Source organism: Mandrillus leucophaeus, unplaced genomic scaffold (genome assembly GCF_000951045.1).
Source record: "Mandrillus leucophaeus isolate KB7577 unplaced genomic scaffold, Mleu.le_1.0 Scaffold61, whole genome shotgun sequence".
NCBI lineage: Eukaryota > Metazoa > Chordata > Mammalia > Primates > Cercopithecidae > Mandrillus > Mandrillus leucophaeus.
In genome coordinates, this window is record NW_012106586.1 from 723593 (window position 1) to 744741 (window position 21149).

Below are 21149 nucleotides of genomic sequence, written 5' to 3' on the forward strand. Positions count from 1 at the left end.
TTGCATGCACCATAACTTATTTCTTGACTTGTTTATGGACACATGGTTGTTTTCAGTTGTTAGCTATTATATATAAAACTGCTATGCACATTCATGTGCAACTTTTTGTACGAAGGTTTACTTTCCAAAATATTGGGAGAAGAATGTCTAGGTAATATTAAAGATGTGTGCTTAACATTTTAAGAAATATCCAAATTGTTTTCCAAAGTGGTTGTTACACTTTCATTTCTAGTAACAGTGTATGAGAGTTCGAATGCTCCAAATCTTCACCAACAATGGTGTGACCAGATGTTGTATTTTAGACATTCAAATAAGTAGGCCATAATAGTCATTGTGGATTTAATTTTCATCACTCCAATGGCTAAAAATGTTGGACCAAAAAAAAAAATGATAAAGTAGCCCTCTAGGTGAAGAAAAATAAAATTAAAGTGGGTACGAACAGAATTTTTTTTTCATGATTTAGTGGTTGAGTAGTGAGCTCCTGCTATTTTATGTATCTAAAATGTTTACATTTAAAAGTAAGATGTTTAAATAGTATTGGGTTATCTTCTAGTCCACATGTCACATAATATGTACTTTTTTAAAACTAAAGTTTTAAAACCTGGGTTTTAAAAAGAGAACAACTACCCTTCAGCAATTACAGAAGACAAAGGAACTTGTGTATCTGAAGACTGAATGTTATTTAGCAGCTCTTTGGTCAGCTTGGATTGGTCACATATGGGGAAACTGGGAAATAATAGGGGCTACTTAACACTGCAGAAGAACACTACAGATGGTGTAAAGAGTGGTTTTGGAATCTATCCAGACTTCCTTCTAAAATAAAAATTTAAACAGCTGTGTTTGAGAGATGGGTATGCACAATTCTTGTAAGAAAATCTGTGTAGATGTTTGAGGTCTCCTTAGTCTCTGATGCTACCATTGTTCCATTTGTATTTTAGGGTAGAGAAACATTCATGAATTTTGGGAAAAGCACATTAGTTACAATATGCTTGTTGACTGAACATTTTGAGAATTCTGACAGTGATTTTCCTAATGCAAAGATGATAAAATTGACAACTTAGAGAAATAAAAAGAATTAGTCTCAGAAAACCCTGCACTGGGTTATTTTTTGTTGTTTTTATTTTTATTTATTTGTTTTTTCTTTGTATCCTTAGGGTTTTGGGGAACAGGTGGTATGTGGTTACATGAGTAAGTTCTTTAGCAGTGATTTGTGAGATTTTGGTATACCCATCACCTGGGCAGTATATGCTGAACCCAATTTGTAGCCTTTTATCCTTCATCCCCCTCCACCTTTTCCCTCCAAGTCCCCAAAGTCCATTGTATCATTTTTTTGCCTTTGCATCCTCATAGCTTAGCTCCCACTTTTGAGTAAGAACATATGATGTTTGGTTTTCCATTCCTGAGTTACTTTACTTTGAATAATAATCTCCGGTCCCATCCAGGTTGCTGTGAATGCCATTAATTCATTCCTTTTTATGGCTGAGTAGTATTCTGTCATATATATATATATATACACACACACACACACACACACATATATATGTATACCACAGTTTTTTTTTTAGCCACTCATTGATTGATGGGCATTTGGGCTGGTTACATATTTTTGCAGCTACGAATTGTGCTGCTATAAACATGCGTGTGCAAGTATCTTTTTTGTATAATGAATTCTTTTCCCCTGGGTAGATACCCAGCAGTGGGATTGCTGGATCTAGGTTAAGTTTTATTAAAAAAAAAAAAATTAGGAGCCTAATAGAGGCCCTTACTGTTTTGAACTTTGGGAGAATTGGAGATACTGTATTTGGCAGCAGAAAATTTTTAAGCTTTTAGGGTTTTTAGTAGAAAATACCTTATAATTTGAAAAAGAGAAACCATTCTCATTTCCCAGCCAATAACAATATGTGTACTCTTATCACAGCACACCTTTGTAAGCTCCTAGGCTACAAAGAGGTCTGCCAACTCTATTATGTAAGAAGAATGATTTTCCGAATATAGTGAGATTGAAGGCTAAGATACAGAATAGCCAGAAGCCGGGGATTATTGTTTTGTTTGGAAATAGCACTACTCTAAATTTCTAATTAATGTCTTATTCTCTTTGCCTGTGGGACTGGCAGTATTTCTAAGTCACTCGCGATTATGTTGTGCCATTAAAATGCCAAAGGCTATATTTATAGCATTGACTTTATTTCAGTGCTGGTTTATAAATTGTAAAACTGCCAGTTTAATGTTGACATTTTAAAAATGTTTCATCTTATTACGTATTAGAAAAAGCGTATGAGTTGACTATAGTTTCATTACATAGTGTGAATACAGTTTTTTAGATGAAAACTGTTGCCAATTGCATGCACTGTATCTGTTGGATAATAAATAGCTTTTAAGAGATAGGAAAAAAAGAAAATTAAATAATTTATTCTGAATAAAAGAGTATCCAGATTATTAGAATTATTACAAAGCACGTATGTTTTGGTCATTTACACGATCAAAAATATAGATGATTCTCAGAAAGGTTACTGATTGTAAGATAATTTTCTTTCTGATTATCACCATTCTTCCTCCTTAGTGATTCTGGTCTATATAGAGCACTACCTTCAAGAAATGGGATTCTGCCCTGGATTTGTTCTACCACAGTGACTCGCATTTCAACCTCAGGTTATATTTGCTCAGATTTTTCACATATATTATTTTGTCCCTTAGAACTCTGAGAAGTAAACTGTTATCCCTAATGAATGAATTCCTTTCTTCACTTAGCATGCATTGAGCACATATTGTGAGTTACAGTTCTATAGTGAAATCAAAGCTTTTGTCATTAAGCCCGCAAACCTTATTTGACTGGTGGTCAACTCCAGTTGCTGGGTTGGTGATAAAATGAGGGAAGGGAGCCCAGTGTGACCGTGGGGAGTGGTGGAGACTAGTGCACTAAAGAACATGTCCTTCCCTGTGAGGGACAACTAATCGTTAGCTCTAGCTCATGTTACCTTGATGTGGGACTCAGGGCTGTCAGATTGTCTAATTTTTCAAGAACATTTTTCAGTTTTATTATTGAAAGCAAATTTTAAAGATTAAGTGTTGCAGTGACTAAAGAAAATAAATGCTGACCAGGTGCAGCAAAAAGGCTGGAAAGAGAGAGAAGTAACCAGGTAGTTGTGCAGTGAGTGGAAGTCCAGCGTGCTGTGGAAGCAGAAGGAAGAGATGCTGATGCAGATTTAAGGGGATTCCAGAGGGCCTGTGACAGGCTGGGGGCAGGCATTGTAGAGGAAGGGACAGTTGAGGGATCTGCTGGTGGAAGCAGTCACTGTGGTTTGAGATCCAGGAGTCCGCCCAGCCAATCAGAGATGAAGCCCAGAGCTGCTCCTCCCCAGCAGTGCTCCCCTGTCTCTGCGTGGTGACACACTAGCACAGGTGTTCATGATTTTGGACAAGGCAGAAGGTGTGTGCATTGTAACACTTATTGGAATTATCTTGGAGGCCAATTAGGACACATCCGTGTTAGTTACCATTCACTCAAACGAGCAGGCTGAGCAGCTTTGAGAAGCAGCCACTCTGTGTGCAGCTGAACAGCATGTTTCCCTGCTTTGCACTTGGGGTTCGTGTCCCTTCTTTGCATGCTCCGGATACTGCCAAGCTGCGTATTGTTGTTGAATAGCAGATAGTGAGGCTGCCGTTTCATGCTCGTGGAATACAGTAAACCCAGGCATCCTTAGTCTTCTCCCTAGTGCTTATATGAGGCCAGTTTCTCTGCACATGTCCTCCAAGAAATGCATGCTAGGCTGTTACAGATGCTGTGGAGACTGGAGCTTTTGGCAAACTGTAAAAACCCCAGCAGCCAGACCCATGGTACATCATCTCAGTCATTTGTAGGGCTTGTGCTTGCTAAATCATCCCCAAATAAACAGAACACTGAAGCATATAAAAGCATTTTTCTGTCTTTGGGCCAGACCCTGGATGTCCAGAATTTAAAAATAGTTTTAATAAATAACCTTTTGATTGCCTTATTTATATTTTAAATATTATTACTTAAACGCTTAAGCTATTTTATGAAATTTTCCTTCTGTTTATGAATGCCAAAGAATTTCATTCGACTTCAGGAAATTCAAGGTCACACTTATAACCGTCCACCAGCTACATTGTTTATTTCTAAAATACTCCTAGGCCAGGCTATGTCAAAAGGTGTTTTGAAGATCACTACCTTGGCCAAGCTGCGAGCTCCCTTGAAGGAACAAGTTGTAGTGTCTTCTAGCCTAGTCCTGCCTCCTTTCAGGCACCTAAGGACCATTTAACCAATGTTTGTTGAATGAATAAATACATGATTAAATGTATTATTGCATATGTGTCTCTCATCAGTTTTGTTGAGGTCGCCCTGCTGTCCTGAATGGCAGGAGTCATTGGATGCTGGTGATGGGTTAGGACACAAGCCTAGGTCAGCATGGTGGGATGCTGAGGAGCCCAGTTGTGGAGTTACTGGGCATGAACTGGATTTGATTTCCACTGGTTCTAGCATTTGTTTCCTTTGACCTTCAGTTTTCTCTTCCATCATAGGGGATAAATGTCTACTTTAGAGTGTGGTAGAAAGCCTAAAAAAGCTGTGCTTTATTTTATTTATTTATTTATTTTTGAGATGGAGTCTCGCTCTGTCGCCCAGGCTGGAGTGCAGTGGCCGGATCTCGGCTCACTACAAGCTCTGCCTCCCGGGTTCATGCCATTCTCCTGCCTCAGCCTCCTGAGTAGCTGGGACCACAGGCGCCGCCACCTCGCCCGGCTAGTTTTTTGTATTTTTAGTAGAGACGGGGTTTCACCGTGTTAGCCAGGATGGTCTTGATCTCCTGACCTCGTGATCCACCCGCCTCGGCCTCCCAAAGTGCTGGGATTACAGGCGTGAGCCACCGAAGCTATGCTTTTTTAAAGCATTAGCACAGTACTCAACATTATAAATGCTTGGTTCAGACTCTTGGTGGATTCTTAGTCTTCAGATGCCTTCTGCAGGCTCCTGGGTCCCCAGGGCTAAAATGCTGCTGCCACTTTACTGCGGCCGCCTAGATGCCTCCTATTTGTCCGATGGATTACAGTCTTCGAGGGTTGTCACATCCTAAGATTGATCCTCCATAATAATGTCATTAACATGAAGGACAATAATAGTTGCTAACACTTCTATAGCACTTATCATGTGCCAGAAACAGTTTATATCAGCTAATTCTCCTGAAAGTGCTTTACAGCTGTTAAACTAACTCCTCACAGCAATTTCAGGAGGTAGGTACTATCAGTCTGCCCCATTTAGAGATGAGGAAACTGAGACTCAGGGTTAAGGAACTTATCCCAGGTTGCACAGTTCATAAGTGGTGGTCTCAATAACAGCAGCAGTAACAGCATCAGCGACTGCTCCAGGCGCTGGGTTCAGCACTTTGTATTAGCCCAGTTAGTCCTCACAACACCCCTGTGAGATGGGTTCTATTTTTGTCTCCTTATGAATGGGTAGCATCAAAGTGACAATGTTAAGAAGTGCTTCACGATTTGTCTGTCTTTTTCAGTAGTTAGTGTAGCATCCCACTAGACGATTCTATCCAAACTAGTCGCTCGAATATGGTATGTGCTGACTGACTTGTCAATCTCTTTGTCTCATATTTTGTGTAAATGCTTTGGCATTATCCCCGTTGTTTCTTATTAGTTTTAATTCCACCTAAATTACACATTTCTTACTTTTAAAACTGAATACGTTTTTAAAAATTTAAGATCGTATCATAAAAGAAATAACCTGAAGCATGCACTTCAAAGAATGTGATTTTTATCTTCTCACCCTAACCCTGTGTCTACACAAGCAGTAAGTTGCATGGTTGGGTAATTGCTGGATGATTTTGAGATATGCCAGCGGGGAGAAAAGTTATGACCAAGTAGCTGGAAAAGTGAAAAAAGCTGTTTGAATTCACTTCAAATGGGTCATTCACTCAACAAAGGTAAATGATTTTTCATTGCCCTGGCAATGTGACCTGCCCAGGCAGTGGACGTGGTTCATCTGGGTTCATCCACTCCGGGGTGCCCATCAGCTCACCCCGGTAGCTGCTCAGCCCGCCGCTCTGCCCCCTCTGCCCCCTTTGTTGTTGTCGTCGTTGTTTTTCTTGAGCTCTTTGCCCATGGTTCTGGTTCTGTGCTCTGGTTTCTTTCTAAGTCAAATGATCCACTTGGGATCTGTTAGTTTTGGAAACTTCAACTTTAAAGGAAACAGAACCGCTGTTTCTGTACCTGATGGAGCAGCCAGATGAGGCTTCGCTTTTTCTTTTTGATCTCTTTGTGGACATGTGTGGATCTGTAAAAAACAGCCAGGTTTGGTTCTGCATTTTAGATCATTCCTGGTAAAGATAAAGAGGCTTGGTTTATCTTTTGTTGAAATGTTGGGTTAGTGCCTGTGATTTCATCACTCGTAAATGACTTTTAGATGTTTTAAGATGAATGCTTATTTTTCTGCCGTATATACTTTGCACCATACTGGTTTGGGAAAGAATTCACAAATGCGGAATGTTATCTGTCTGCTTCTTAGTGAAGACAAAGTTGTCAAGATACAAACCTAGTGTCTTCATTTAATAACACATTGTCTGTCAGGGCGTATGTGACACAGTAGATGTAGAAACGGATGCTCCACCTGGGTTTGCATCCAGCTGTGCCTCTTACTAGCAGTGTGACCTTGGGCAGGTTACTTAGCTCTCTCTGAGTCTGTTTCCCCATCGCTAAAATGGGAATACTGACAGGATCTACCTTCTAGAGTAGTTGTGAAGATTAAGTGAGTTAGCATGCTGAAAATAGTACTTGGCACATAGTGCCTAGTAAGGGTTGTTATTTTATCACTATCATTGCCCTGTTGGCATTGTCTAAACCCATATAAATGGGAGGTTTACATAGTCACTATTTGACTAGAATTTCATGCTGAGTGAAGTAGATTGGCCGCTGTAAAGACATGGGTAGAAAATATCAATAAAGGCGGTGTAATCTGGAAACTCAGAGCCTGTAAGAGTTTTGAGTGTATGTATAGGTAAACAGAGCTTCAGTTCTCATAATATGAATTATAAAAGAATTACATATTATTTGTCTTTTTTCTTTTTTAAAGGTGGTTTCTTTTAAAACACAAATAATATTTATTACCTAGTCTATATAGTAAGTGGTAAATATTATATAGTAAACAGAGCACAGTCACTGATGTTTTTCATGTCAACTGCATCTTCCTTTCTATCTTTTATTTAGAACTCTCCAACAATAAATACATTTGATAAGAACGATGGCTTTAAAGGTGCTACTAGAACAAGAGAAAACGTTTTTCACTCTTTTAGTATTACTAGGCTATTTGGTAAGTAAACTCTTTTTTTCTTTAATAAAAATGTGGTAAAAGAATTCATGTACTAATAAGTAGTAGCAGTACCAAAATCATTTTATTTTTTATTTTATTTTTTTTTGAGACAGCGTCTTGCTCTTTTGCCCAGGCTGGAGTGCAGTGGTGCGGTCTTGGCTCACTGTAACCTCTGCCTCCCAGGTTCAAGCAGTTCTCCTGCTTCAGGCTCCCGAGTCACTGGGATTACAGACACCCGCCACCACTCCCAGCTAATTTTTGTATTTTTAGTAGAGATGGGGTTTCACCATGTTGTCCAGGCTGATCTTGAATTCCTGACCTCAGGTGATCTGCCTGCTTCGGCCTCCCGAAGTGCTGGGATTACAGGCATGAGCCACCACACCTGGCCCAAAATAATTTTCTATTTCTGATCCAATATTATGTTTTTATCTCTTTCAAATGGCATTTTATTATTTTTGCATGTAATTAATAAGTGAAAGATTGCTGCTTATTCATGATATTTGTAACAATTGTTGAAATTACCTTATTTAAGTGTAGGTGAAGTCATAAAATTGCAGTGTTACTTGTGGCACTATGACAATGATACTATTTTGCCTTTATAGGCCTATATCTCTTGTCACGTATGCCAGAAGCTAAAAGACCATAAAATCTAATTTGGAGCCCATGACCTACATAGTTTATCAATAATTTAGAATAGGTTTTTAGAAGTTATTATTTTATATAGTTGTTTATATTCTTCTTGGTTCCAAAAAGCATGAAAAACAGATGGAAAATGTTAGTGTTTGAAAGTTTGACAGAAGATTTATGAAGATGTTCAAAAGATCAAAATGTATTTAATCTAGAGATAAAATAATGATCTACAGATACATAAAGAAAGATTTACACTGAAGACAATATGCAAAGTTTTCTTGAAAGACAAAGTTAAGCTGGATGCTGTGGCTCAGGCTTGCAATCCCAGCACTTTGGGAGGCTGAGGCAGGTGGATCATTTGAGGTGCAAAGTTCAATACCAGCTTGGCCAACATGGTGAGACCCCATCTTTACTAAAAATACAAAAATTAACTGGGCGTGGTGGTGCGCACCTGTAATCCCAGCTACTTGGGAGGCTAAGGTAGGAGAATTGCTTGAACGTGAGAGGCGGAGGTTGCAGTGAGCTGAGAACACACCACTGCACTCTAGCCTGGGCGACAGAGCGAGACTGCGTCTCAGAAATAAATAAAGAGATAAATAAAAATAAAAACTAAAGACAAAGTGGGATTCAGGTAAATGTAGGAGAGCTTCCCTTCTGTAATTGGAGGCTGTTAAACATTGAGTAATGGCCTAAGAGGAAGGTTGTGTAATTTCTTTCTCTTTACAGTCTCTCTGTGGTGGAAGGGAAGCTCCTACCCCTTATAAATAAGTAAACTCCTCCAAGATTGGGCGTTGAGGAGGAGTTGAGGCAAAAGTCTTCACAGCCTTAAAAAATTTTCTTTTTTTTTTTTTTTTTGAGACGGAGTCTCACTTTGTCACTAGGCTGGAGTGCAGTGGTGCGATCTTGGCTCACTGCAACCTCCACTTCCTGGGTTCAAGTGATTCCCCTGCCTCAGCCCTCCCAAGTAGCTGGGACTATAGGTGCGCACCACCACACCTAGCTAATTTTTGTATTTTTAGTAGAGACAAGGTTTCACCATGTTAGCCAGGATGGTCTCAATCTCTTGACCTCGTGATCCGCCCACCTTGGCCTCCCAAGGTGCTGGGATTATAAGCGTGAGCCACCATGCCTCGCCACCTCAAAGAATTTTCTAGTCTCAAACGTCACCTTGAATTCTTCCTCCTGCTTGCCCTAGATATTAAACCTTTCACCTTAAAGAGGTTGTTAAATAACTTCACGATATTCCTGCTTCAAGGTGGAGGAGGTTTGTACAGAGTTATATGCATCACAGTGTCCTGTGCTCAACTGTGTGGTAAGCATTAGACAGAACAGCAGTGTCCGTTCCCCCAGTTCCTCCTAAGATTTTCAGCTTCCGTTAAGGAAAACAGAACCGCGTCAGTAGCAACTATTCAGGGCATTCTCGCTTAGGATAAGAGGTTGGACCAAATGTCTTCACCAATTCTGTGATGCTGGTAACACCAACATTATTTAGTAAATACTGTCTGTTCAGCAGATAACATACTTTGCTAGGATGATCTCATACAAGGATAACTTGTTTTCAGAGAAAATAAGAGAGAAAAGCTACATTTTGGAAAATGACAAACAACCTTTGTTTTTGCCTAAGTATAAATTTTCCCTTTAAGTCCTGTGCTGTGAACCAAAGTATATTGTTAGGTCCCGGGCAGGGGCTCACTGGCAGTCAGTAAAGGCATAAGCTCAGATTTCAGTGGCACTTCTACTTTGAGGAGTCCCAAGAGTTGGGCCACTACTGCCCTCTTTAGCATCATCACCAAGAATTTTACTGGTGTCCTGATTGTTAGAAATTATTATTTGAAAGACACCCTCTAAGGAAATGTAGTTCAGTTGAAAAGGGTTGAAACGTCCCCATCAAAACCGCATGGCAGATAAGTCTAAAGGATAATTGCAAAGTTCTTGTGGCTGTACTCTTGTGGCTATACTAATCTATTCAATTTATTTAATTCATTACACTTGAATATGTTTATATTTCTTCCAGATGAAAAATTTTTTTAATTCAGATTTTTTTCTGGTAGCAAAAGGACCTTGGGTCCTATATCAAACAAAGTCATAACTGTTTTTTGTTTTCAAATATCTTCTTACTTAGAGAAGAGAACAGCTCCTAAGTCATGTCGTATCTTGGGTCCCAGAAGGGTTTCTGAGGAGGATAGCAGTTAATTCCGAGAAAATGGCACACCCTGCTTAGAGAGCCAATGAGTATTCTCTGGAATACAGAGAAGAATTTGGCTTATTGATTTAGTTCCACTGACTTATTCAGAAAGTGGGTTTTCTTCCTAAAGTGAACATTGAATTGACTCTGAACTGATGTTTACATTCAGTGATTGTGTGACTGATATTGAAAATATTGTTCCTTTCTTGCAAAAAAACAGTTTAACATACTTTAAGATAACATTTTGTTAAATTTTTTTTTTTCAGTCATGTAAAGTGACTTGTGAAACAGGAGACTGTAGACAACAAGAATTCAGGGATCGGTCTGGAAATTGTGTTCCCTGCAACCAGTGCGGGCCAGGCATGGAGTTGTCTAAGGTATATTGGATACATGGCAAAGTTGTATATCTGTGTTTGTAAAATGCATTCTTCTTCTTCTTTTTTTTTAAATGCATTCTTCTTAACTAAATTATTTGAGTTAATTATTAATGACGCTTTGGATACCATGACAGAATTATTGGATTATTATGTCACTTTGGCCAAATATCATACAATTCCCTTTTTAATACTTTTGATTCATGTGTCTTACTGAGATAAATAGGTTCTCAAACCCAGAATTCAACAGATGTCATTGTTTTATGTAATTTAAGATTTGTAGTATTTCACTAAAACAATACAATTTTAAAGGTTTATTTGCATTAATCAATAACAACCAAAATTCCATTGAAGATTGAAAACTAAAGCCTTATGTGCTGGCTAGCAAGCTGGCCGAATAGAAACAGCTCTGATCCGCAGCCCCCAGCGAGATCAATGCAGAAGGTAGGTGATTTCTTCATTTCCAACGGAGATACCCAGCTCATCTCACTGGGACTGGTTAAACCGTGGGTGTAGCCCATGGAGGCTGAGCCGAAACAGGGTGGGGTGTCGCCTCACCTGGGAAGTGCAAGGAATCCAGGAACTGCTTCCCCTAGCCAAGAGAAGCCTTGAGGGACGGTGGACTCCAACGCAGATACTACGCTTTTCCCATGTTCTGTGCAACCCACAGACCAGGAGAGGTGCCTATACCACCAGGGCCCTGGTTTTAAGCACAAAAGTGGGTGGCCATTTGGGCAGACCCTGAGCTACCTGCAGGAGTTTTTTTTTTCCTACCCTAGTGGCATCTGGAACGTCAGCGAGACAGAACCACTCACTCCCCTGGAAAGGGGAATGAAGCCAGGGAGACAAATGATCTAGCTCAGCAGATCCCACCCCCATGGAGCCCAGCAAGCTAAGATCCACTGGCTTGAAATTCTCACTGCCAGCACAGCAGTCTGAAGTCCATCTGGGGATGCTCAGGCTTGGTGTGGGGAGGGGCATCTGTCATTACTTAGGCTTGAGTAGGCAGTTTTCTCCTCACAGTGTAAACAAAGCCACCTGGAAGTTCAAACTGGGTGGAGCCCACCACAGCTGGCAAAGCCACTGTAGCCAGACTGCCTCTCTAGATTCCTCCTCTCTGGGCAGGGCATCTCTGAAAGAAAGGCAGCAGCCCCAGTCAGGGGCTTTTAGATAAAACTCCCATCTCCCTGGAACAGAGCACCTAGGGGAAGGGGTGGCTGGGGGTGCAGCTTCAGCAGACTTAAACGTTCCTGCGTGCCAGCTCTGAAGAAAGCAGCAGATCTCCCAGCAAAGTGCTCGATCTCTACTAAGGGACAGACTGCCTCCTCAAGTGGGTCGCTGACCCCCATGCCTCCTGACTGGGAGACACCACCCAGCAGGGGTCGACAGACGCCTCATACAGGAGAGCTCTGGCTGGCATCTGGTGGGTGCCCCTTTGGGACGAAGCTTCCAGAGGAAGGAACAGGCAGCAATCTTTGCTGTTCTACAGCCTCTGCCGATGATACCCAGGCAAACAGGGTCTGGAGTGGACCTCTAACAAACTCCAGCAGACCTGCAGCAATGGGCCTGACTGTTAGAAGGAAAACTAACAAACGGAAAGGAATAGCATCAACATCAGCAAAAAGGACATCCACACAAAAACCCCATCCAAAGGTCACCAGCCTCAAAGACCAAAGGTAGATAAATCCACAAAGATGAGGAAAAACCAGTGCAAAAAGGCTGAAAATTCCAAAAACCAGAATGCCTCTTCCCCAGAGGATCACAAGTCCTCGCCAGTAAGAGAACAAAACTGGACAGAGAATGAGTTTACGAATTAACAGAAGTAGCCTTCAGAAGGTGGGTAATAACAAACTTCACCGAGCTAAAGGAGCCTGTTCTCACCAAATGCAAGGAAGCTAAGAACCTTGAAAAAAGGTTAGAGGAATTGCTAACTAGAATAACCAGTTTAGAGAAGAACATAAATGACCTGATGGAGCTGAAAAACACAGCAGAGAACTTCGTGAAGCATATACAAGTATCAATAGCTGAATCAATCAAGCAGAAGAAAGGATATCGGAGATTGAAGATCAAGTTAATGAAATAAAGCGTGAAGACAAGATTAGAGAAAAAAGAATGAAAGGGAACAAACGAAGATATGGGAGTATGTGAAAAGACCAAACCTACATTTGATTGGTGCACCTGAAAGTGACGGGGAGAATGGAACCAAGTTGGAAAACACTCTTCAGGATATTATCCAGGAGAACCTCCCCACCCTAGCAAGAGAGGCCAACATTCAATTTCAGGAAATACAGAGAACATCACAAAGATACTCCTCTAGAAGAGCAACCCCAAGACACAATCTTCAGATTCACAAAGGTTGAAATAAAGGAAAAAATGTTAAGGGCAGCCAGAGAGAAAGGTCGGGTTACCCACAAAGGGAAGCCCATCAGACTAACAGCGGATCTCTCGGCAGAAACCCTACAAGCCAGAAGAGAGTGGGGGCCAATAGCCAACATTCTTAAAGAAAAGAATTTCCAACCCAGAACTTCATATCCAGCCAAACTAAGCTTCATAAGTGAAGGAGAAATGAAATCCTTTACAGACAAGCAAATGATGAGAGATTTTGTCACCACCAGGCCTGCCTTACAAGAGCTCCTGAAGGAAGCACTGAATATGGAAAGGAAAAACTGGTACCAGGAACTATAAAAACATACCAAATTGTAAAGACCATCGACACTATGAAGAAACTGCATCAACTAACGGCGAAATAACCAGCTAGCATCATGACAGGATCAAATTCACACATGACAATATTAACCTTAATTGTAAATGGGCTAAATACCCCAATTAAAAGACATAGACTGGCAAATTGGATAAAGAGTCAAGACCCATCAGTGTGCTGTATTCGGGAGATCCATCTCACGTGGAAAGACACACATAGGCTCAAAATAAAGGGATGGAGGAATATTTACCAAGCAAATGGAAAGCAAAAAAAAGCAGGGGTTGCAATCCTAGTCTCTGATAAAAGACTTTAAACCAACAAAGATCAAAAAAGACAAGGGCATTATATAATGGTATAAGGGATCAATGCAACAAGAAGGGAAGGGCTAACTATCCTAAATATATATGCACCCAATACAGAAGCACCCAGATTTACAAAGCAAGTTCTTAGATACCTACGCAAAGAGACTTAGACTCCCACACAATAATAGTGGGAGACTTTAACACCCCACTGTGAATATTAGACAGATCAATGAGAAAATTAACAAGGCTATTTAGGACTTGAACCCAGCTCTGGACCAATTGGACCTAACAGACATCTACAGAACTCTCCACCCCTTATCAACAGCATATACATTCTTCTCAGCACTACATTGCACTTACTCTAAAACTGACCACATAATTGGAAGTAAAACACTCCTCAGCAAATACAAAAGAATGGAAATCATAACAAACAGTCTCTCAGACCACAGTGCAATCAAATTAGAACTCAGGATTAAGAAACTCACTCAAAGCCGCACAACTACATGGAAACTGAACAACCTGCTCCTGAATGACTACTGGGTAAATAACAAAATTAAGGCAGAAATAAATAAGTTATTTGAAACCAATGAGAACAAAGACACAATGTACCAGAATCTCTGGGATACAGCTAAAGCAGTGTTTAGAAGGAAGTTTATAGCACTAAATGCCCACAGGAGAAAGCAGAAAAGATCTAAAATTGACACCCTAACACCACAATGAAAAGAACTAGAGAAGCAAGAGCAAACAAATTCAAAAGCTAGCAGAAGACAAGAAATAACCAAGATCAGAGCAGAACTGAAGGAGATAGGGACACAAAAAACCCTTCAAAAAATCAATCAATCCAGGAGCTGGTTTTTTGAAAAGATTAACAAAATAGATAGATCGCTAGCTAGACTAATAAAGAAAAGAGAAAAGAATCAAATAGAAACAATAAAAAAAATGATAAAGGGGGTATCAACACTGATTCCACAGAAATACAAACTACCATCAGAGAATACTGTTAACCCCTCTATGCAAATAAACTAGAAAATCTAGAAGAAATCGATAAATTCCTGGACACACATACCCTCCCTAGACTAAACCAGGAAGAAGTCAAATCCCTGAATAGATCAAGAACAAGTTCTGAAATTGAGGCAGTAATTAATAGCCTACCACCAACAACAAAAACCCAGGACTAGACAGATTCACAGCCAAATTCTACCAGAGGTACAAAGAGGAGCTGGTACTATTCTTTCTGAAACTATTCCAAACAATAGAAAAGGAGGGAATCCTCCCTAACTCATTTTATGAGGTCAGCATCATCCTGATATCAAAACCTGGCAGAGACACAACAAAAAAAGAAAATTTCAGGCCAGTATCCCTGATGAACATCAATGTGAAAATCCTCAATAAAATACTGGCAAACTGAATCCAGCAGCACATCAAAAAGCTTATCCACTGCAATCAAGTCAGCTTCACCCCTAGCATGCAAGACTGGTTCAATACTCACAAAACAATAAACGTAATCCATCACATAAACAGAACCAATGACAAAAACCACATGAGTATCTCAACAGATGCAGAAAAAGCCTATGATAAAATTCAACACCCCTTCATGCTAAAAACTCTCAGTAAACTAGGTATTGATTGAATGTATCTGGAAGTAGTAAGAGCTGTTTATGACAAACCCACAGCCAATATCATAGTGAATGGGCAAAAGCTGGAAGCATTCCCATTCTCATTAAACAATGAGAACACATGGACACAGGGAGGGGAACATTACACACCAGGCCCTGTTGCAGGGTGGGTGACAAGGGAAGGGATAGCATTAGGAGAAATACCTAATGTAGATGATGGATTGATGGACGCAGCGAACCACCATGGCACATTTATACCTATGTAACAAACCTGCACGTTCTGCACGTGTATCCCAGGACTTACAGTTTTTTATATATATATAACTGTATATATATAATATTTATGTACATTTATATATTATATATAAGTTCTAAATATATATAATATATATTATATATAACTGTAAGTTCTAAATATATACACACACACACACACACACACACACACACACACACCCTAAATCATTGATAACAGAAATCATCAATGCTACTACTTACTGGGACTTTTTTCTTAAAATGAATGTTAGCATTGCTAGTCAAGAAGTAGAGCCTGCCAGTGTCTTAAGTAAAGATGCTCTGAGATAGCAGGCATTTTCCAAACCAGGGTTTTGAACATTCCTTTGACAGTGTGTGTATTATTATTGATCTCACCACAGTGAGTGTGTGTTACTCCCAGGAACACTTTAAATATATTCATTTCAACCACTATTTGCTAAGAAACTGTGTGTTTTATCAGGATAAATTTCACAGTCTTAGATGTTCTGAAGCCTGCCTTTTTTTGTGAGCACGTTCAGAGCTATACATCCATTTGCTTTATTTGCTGATCTTTTGAAGATGTTACTAGTTGTGGAGAAGTCATGTATTGTTTTGTTTTAAATAAAACATCAAAGCCTTTCTGTTAGAAAAGGAACAATAGATTTTTCTTCTTATTTAAAGGTACTTTTAAAAGAGAAGTCCTTTTCCCCTACGGACTGCCATTATCTACAGTTGAGTCTTGTCATTCACAGATTTTTGATCAATGATCCATAAACAGCAGGAAACAAAGAATTATGCATTCCATAAGTGACTTCTGTTAGATAGCTTTTCTCTCTGGCTTTTGTGTTACATGAGCTGTGGCTTTTAGTATCCTGGGCTTTACATTTGGATTGAAACTGACTGACCTTCAAAGTCTGTGTGATATCTCCTTAGCAGTAGCATCTCAACAGGTATTTTTCAACCTATGTTGATTACAGTAATGTGCACTTTCAGACATAGATTTTTCTGTGTTGGGTGTAAAAAGATTAATTTTTAACAGGTTGGCATATCTAAGATCAATGAACAAAGTATTTTAAAATGCCATCATGCCCAAGAGGAAAACAGATTGCTGATGAAAAGAGTCAAACTCTGTAAAATATTTCAAGAGATTTATTCTGAGCCAAAAAATGTGTGACCAGTGGCCCATGACACGGCCCTCGAGAGATCCTGACAACATGTGCCCAAGATGGTAGGGCTACAGGCTGGTTTTATACAATTTAGGGAGACCTAAGACATCACTCAACATTGGTTCAGTCTGGAAAGGCAGGACAACTGGGAGTGGGGAGCAGGTAGGGGAAGGGGGATTCCAGGTCATAGGTGGATTGCGGGATTTTCGGACTGCCTATTGGTTATTATGTAAAGACCTGGAGGCAGTAGAAAGGAATGTCAATAGAAAGGGTTTTAGAGACCAAGGTTTTATCATGCAGATGAAGCCTCCAGGTAGCAGACTTCAGAGAGAATAGACTGTAAGTGTTTCCTTATCAGACTTAAAGAGTCTGTTCCATCCGTAATTCCAAAAGGGAGGAGGGTATCATGAGGCATGTCTGGCTCCCCCTTTCCATCCTGGCCTGAACTAGTTTTTCAGGTTAACTTTGGAATGTCCTTGGCGAAGAAGAGGGGTCCGTTCAGATGGTGTGGGGCTTAGAATTTTAATTTTGGTTTAAAGATGATGACATTTCTTTTCCTCAGATATTCTTCTTTTTCCCAAATCTCTGTAAAATTCTGAATGAAACTTCACAGATTCTGAGAGATGAGTAAATAATTTCTAAGAAATTACTGTCTTCACCCTTTGAATCTGCAGAATATAACCTTAAGGTAATTTTTGGAGAATTCAGACCAGAAGATGAAAGTCCCATTAGCCTGAATATTTTTGTTGATTAAGAAATCATTTTCCCATTTCTGATTTCGTATATATGAGGAATTTAGAGGTTGCCACTCTATTCCAACGGGAAGTAAAAAGCTGAACAAACTGAAAAGTCCGCAGCTTTTAGATCTGCAAGAGAAGTGAGGTCGCAGACAGCTACAGAGAATCACAGTACGCTGCTGCAGAAGCCCCCCCGGGAGCCAGCCCCAGGGTGGGAAACCTGCACTGTTATTGACAGACTGCTCTAGCCTAGGTTTGGAAAAGTCTGAGAGTTAAAAACTCCAGGAGGACTCACTCATAGAGCACCCTCCCATGCTTTTGTGAGTTTTATCTCCAGGAACTCAAACCAGTTTTCATAGTAAATGTCAAAAACAAAACAAAACAAAAAAACACTTATTTTTCTGACAGGGGAGGCAGAAAAGGAACATTTTGAAATATGCTAGAGCGCTCTTTTTCTTAACAAGGACTGCCCTCAAGAGAAGCGCGTACACCAAAGGCTCACCTGCTGGGGTTTTATCAGCCTAACTGACCTGGGGAAGGGAACTACTGACTCAGCCTGCTCCAGCCATTCTCTCCCATTTTGCAGTTCACAAACAAGCAACTGAGAGGCCCTGGGGAAGCTTGCAATACAGAGGCACAGGCCTGCACAGGACTATGGAGAGCTGCCCTTTCCTTCACATCTCACCTCCACATTACTAAAAGCCTGTTTATAGCAGCTCCTTCTACCCAGTGTATCATGTATGACATTTAACAAAAATGTACAGAGCATACTAAACGGCAAAAAGTACAATTTGAAGAGACAAAGCAAGCATCAGAACCAGACTTGGCAGGGATCTTGGAGTTATCAGAGAGAATCAAGAACAACTATGATTAATATGCTAATAGCATTAATCATGAATATTCTGATATTGATATGCTAATCACAGAAAGGAACAGAAGAAATATTTGAAACAATAATGACTTAGAATTTTCCCAAGTTAATGCCAGACACCAAACCACAGATCCAGGAAACTCAGGACGCCAAGCAAGATAAATGCCCAAAAACGACACCAAGTATATCATTTGCAAATTGCAGAAAAACAAAGAAAAAACCCTGGAAGAAGCTAGAGGGAAAGAAAATACCATATATACAGAGGGGCAGAGATAAGAATGACATCTGACTTCTCAGAAATCATGCAAGGCAGAAGAGAGAGCAGTGAAACATTTAAAGTATTGAGAAAATGCCACCTAAAATTCTGTACCCTGAGAAATTTTCCTCCAAAAGTTAAGGACAAATAAAGGCTTTCTCAGTCAATTGAGGGAATTTGTTACCAGTAGACCTGCCTTGTAAGAAATGTTAAACGAAGTTCTTTAGACAGAAGGAAAATAATATAGGTCAGAAACATGGATCTACATAAAGAAAAGAGCATCAAAGAAGTGCTAAGCGAAGGTAAAATAAAAACTTTAACTTTCCTATTCTTAATTGATGTAATAGATGATAGTGTGTTCAAACTAATAGCAACAGTGTATTTCATTGAGTGTGCTTGTGTATACACACACACGTAAGTGAAATTAATTATAGCAATGATACAAAGGATGGGGAGGAGGAATTAGAATTATTTTGTTATTGTAAGGTATTCACATTACCTATGAAGTAGTACAGTGTTGAAAGGAGGCTTGGACTGGTTATAAATGTATAGTGCAACCTCTAGGGCAACCATTAAAAAAAGTGTAAAAAGAAGTATAACTGATATGCTAAGAAAGGAGATAAAATGAAACCACATAAAATGCTCAATTAAAACTACAAAAGGGAAAACGTGGAAGACAAAAATAAGAACAAATAAGAAGGGCAAGAAATAGAAAACAGTAATATATATGGTAACTATTAGCCCAACTTCATCAATAATCATTTTCAGGGTCAGTGATCCGAATGTACCAATTTATAAACAGATTGTCAGAGCAGGTCAAAAAACAAGATCCAACTCTGTGGTCTATAAGAACCCACTTCAAATATAAAGACACACATAGATGAAAAGTAAGTGGATGGAGAACTGTATACCATGCTAACAGTAATCAGAAGAGCAGGAGTAGCTATATTAATTTCAGACAGAGCAGACTTCAAAGCAAAGACAGATGTCAGGGATAAAGATGGATATTACATAATAATAAGGGGGCTAATTCTCTAAGAAATTATAATAATCTTTAATGAGTATGCCCCTAGCAACAGAGCATCAAACCATGTGGGACAAAAACTGATAAAACTGCAAGGAGATATAGATGAATCCACTGTTGTAGTTGGAGACTTCAACACTATCAGAAATGGACAGATTCAGCAGGCAGAAAGTCAATAAGGACATAGGTGGACTCAACACCATCAATCAACTGGATATAACTGACACCTATAGACAACTTCATTCAGCAACAGCAGAAGAGATTATTCTGAAGCCCTCATGGAAAATTCACCAAGCTAGACCACATTTGGGGCCATAAAACACACCTTAACAAATGTAAAAGCATAGAAATCATATAGTGTCTGCTGTCAGATCACAATGGAATAAAACTAGAAATCAATAACAGAAAGATAGCTGAAAAATTCTAAAATACCTGGAGAGTAAGAACACACTTCTAAATAACACATGGGTCAAAGAGGATATTGCAAGATAAATTTAAAAATATTTTGAACTAAATGAAAATGAAAACAGAACTTATCAAAATTTGTGGGATGCAGTGAACCAGTACTCAGGGGGTACATATTAGAAAAAAGAAAGACCCAAAATTGGTGATCTAAGCTTATACCTTATAAAACTAGAAAAAGAAGAACAAATTAAATTCAGAGGAAGCAGAATAAAATAAATAACTATTGAAGCAGAAATCAATGAAATTAAAAACAGAAACTCAGTAGAGAAAGTCAACAAAACCAAAAGGTGATTCTTTGAAAAGTTCAATAAAACTGATGAGCCTCTAACTAGGCCAGCTTAGAAAATAAGGGAGAGGACACAAAGTACTAATATCAGAAATGAAAGCGTGGACATCACTATAGGAACATTAGAAATGCTGTGAACAACTCAGTGCCCACACATTTGGTAACCTAGATGAAATGAATCAATTCCTTGAAAGACGCCATCTGACAAAGCTCACACAAGAAGAAATCCACAGTCTGTATAGGCCTATATTGACCGAAGAAATTGAATCAATAATTGATAACCTTCCAAAACAGAGAGCACCAGGTTAAAGTGAATTTACTAGTGAATTCTACCAAAAATTAAGAAGAAATTATACTAATTCTCCATAATTTCTTCCAGAATATAGCAGAGAAAATACTTCCTAACTCATTCTGTGAAGCCGGAAATCACCCGAATGCCTAAACCAAAGACTTTACAAGGAAACTATAGACCGATGTCTCTCATGAACAAAGATACAAAAATTCTCAACCAAACATTAGCAAATTGAATCCAACACTGTATATTAAAAAAAAAAAAAAATCACACTCTGTGACAAAATGGGATGTATCCCACATACACAAGGCTGGTTCAACCTTTGAAATTCAGATAATGTAATCTGTCACATCCGTGGGCTAAAGAGAAAAAAATCACATATAGTAGTAAGTGCACAAAAAGCATTTGAAAAATCTAACACCCATTCATGATTAAACAACAACACCAAAACCTCTCAGTAAACTAGAAATGGAAAGGAATTTCCTCTACTTGGTAAATAATTTATCTACAACAGCCACAACAAAACCAAAACTCTAGAGTTGACATCATACTTAATGATGGAAACCAGCAGCTTTCCACTAAGATCGGGAACAAGGCAAGGACGTTCCCTTTCAGCATCAGGCAAGAAATCCTAACTCATGTACCAAGACAAAAAAAAAAAA

At 39.3% G+C, this 21149-nt stretch overlaps 1 protein-coding gene across 2 annotated transcripts in view; it reads left to right on the plus strand.

Annotated features, from left to right (window-relative positions):
• TNFRSF19 (tumor necrosis factor receptor superfamily, member 19) overlaps nucleotides 1-21149 on the plus strand; it is a 104541-nt gene that overhangs the window by 12018 nt on the left and 71374 nt on the right. Inside the window, exons 2-3 of one of the 2 annotated variants that reach the window (XM_011999929.1) lie at nucleotides 7225-7327; nucleotides 10409-10519. The exons of the other annotated variant lie outside the window; for it this stretch is intronic. Coding sequence (XP_011855319.1) covers nucleotides 7259-7327; nucleotides 10409-10519 — 180 coding nt within the window. The 5' untranslated portion in view covers nucleotides 7225-7258. The remainder of the gene's footprint in view (nucleotides 1-7224; nucleotides 7328-10408; nucleotides 10520-21149) is intronic. 2 annotated transcript variants of the gene reach the window in all.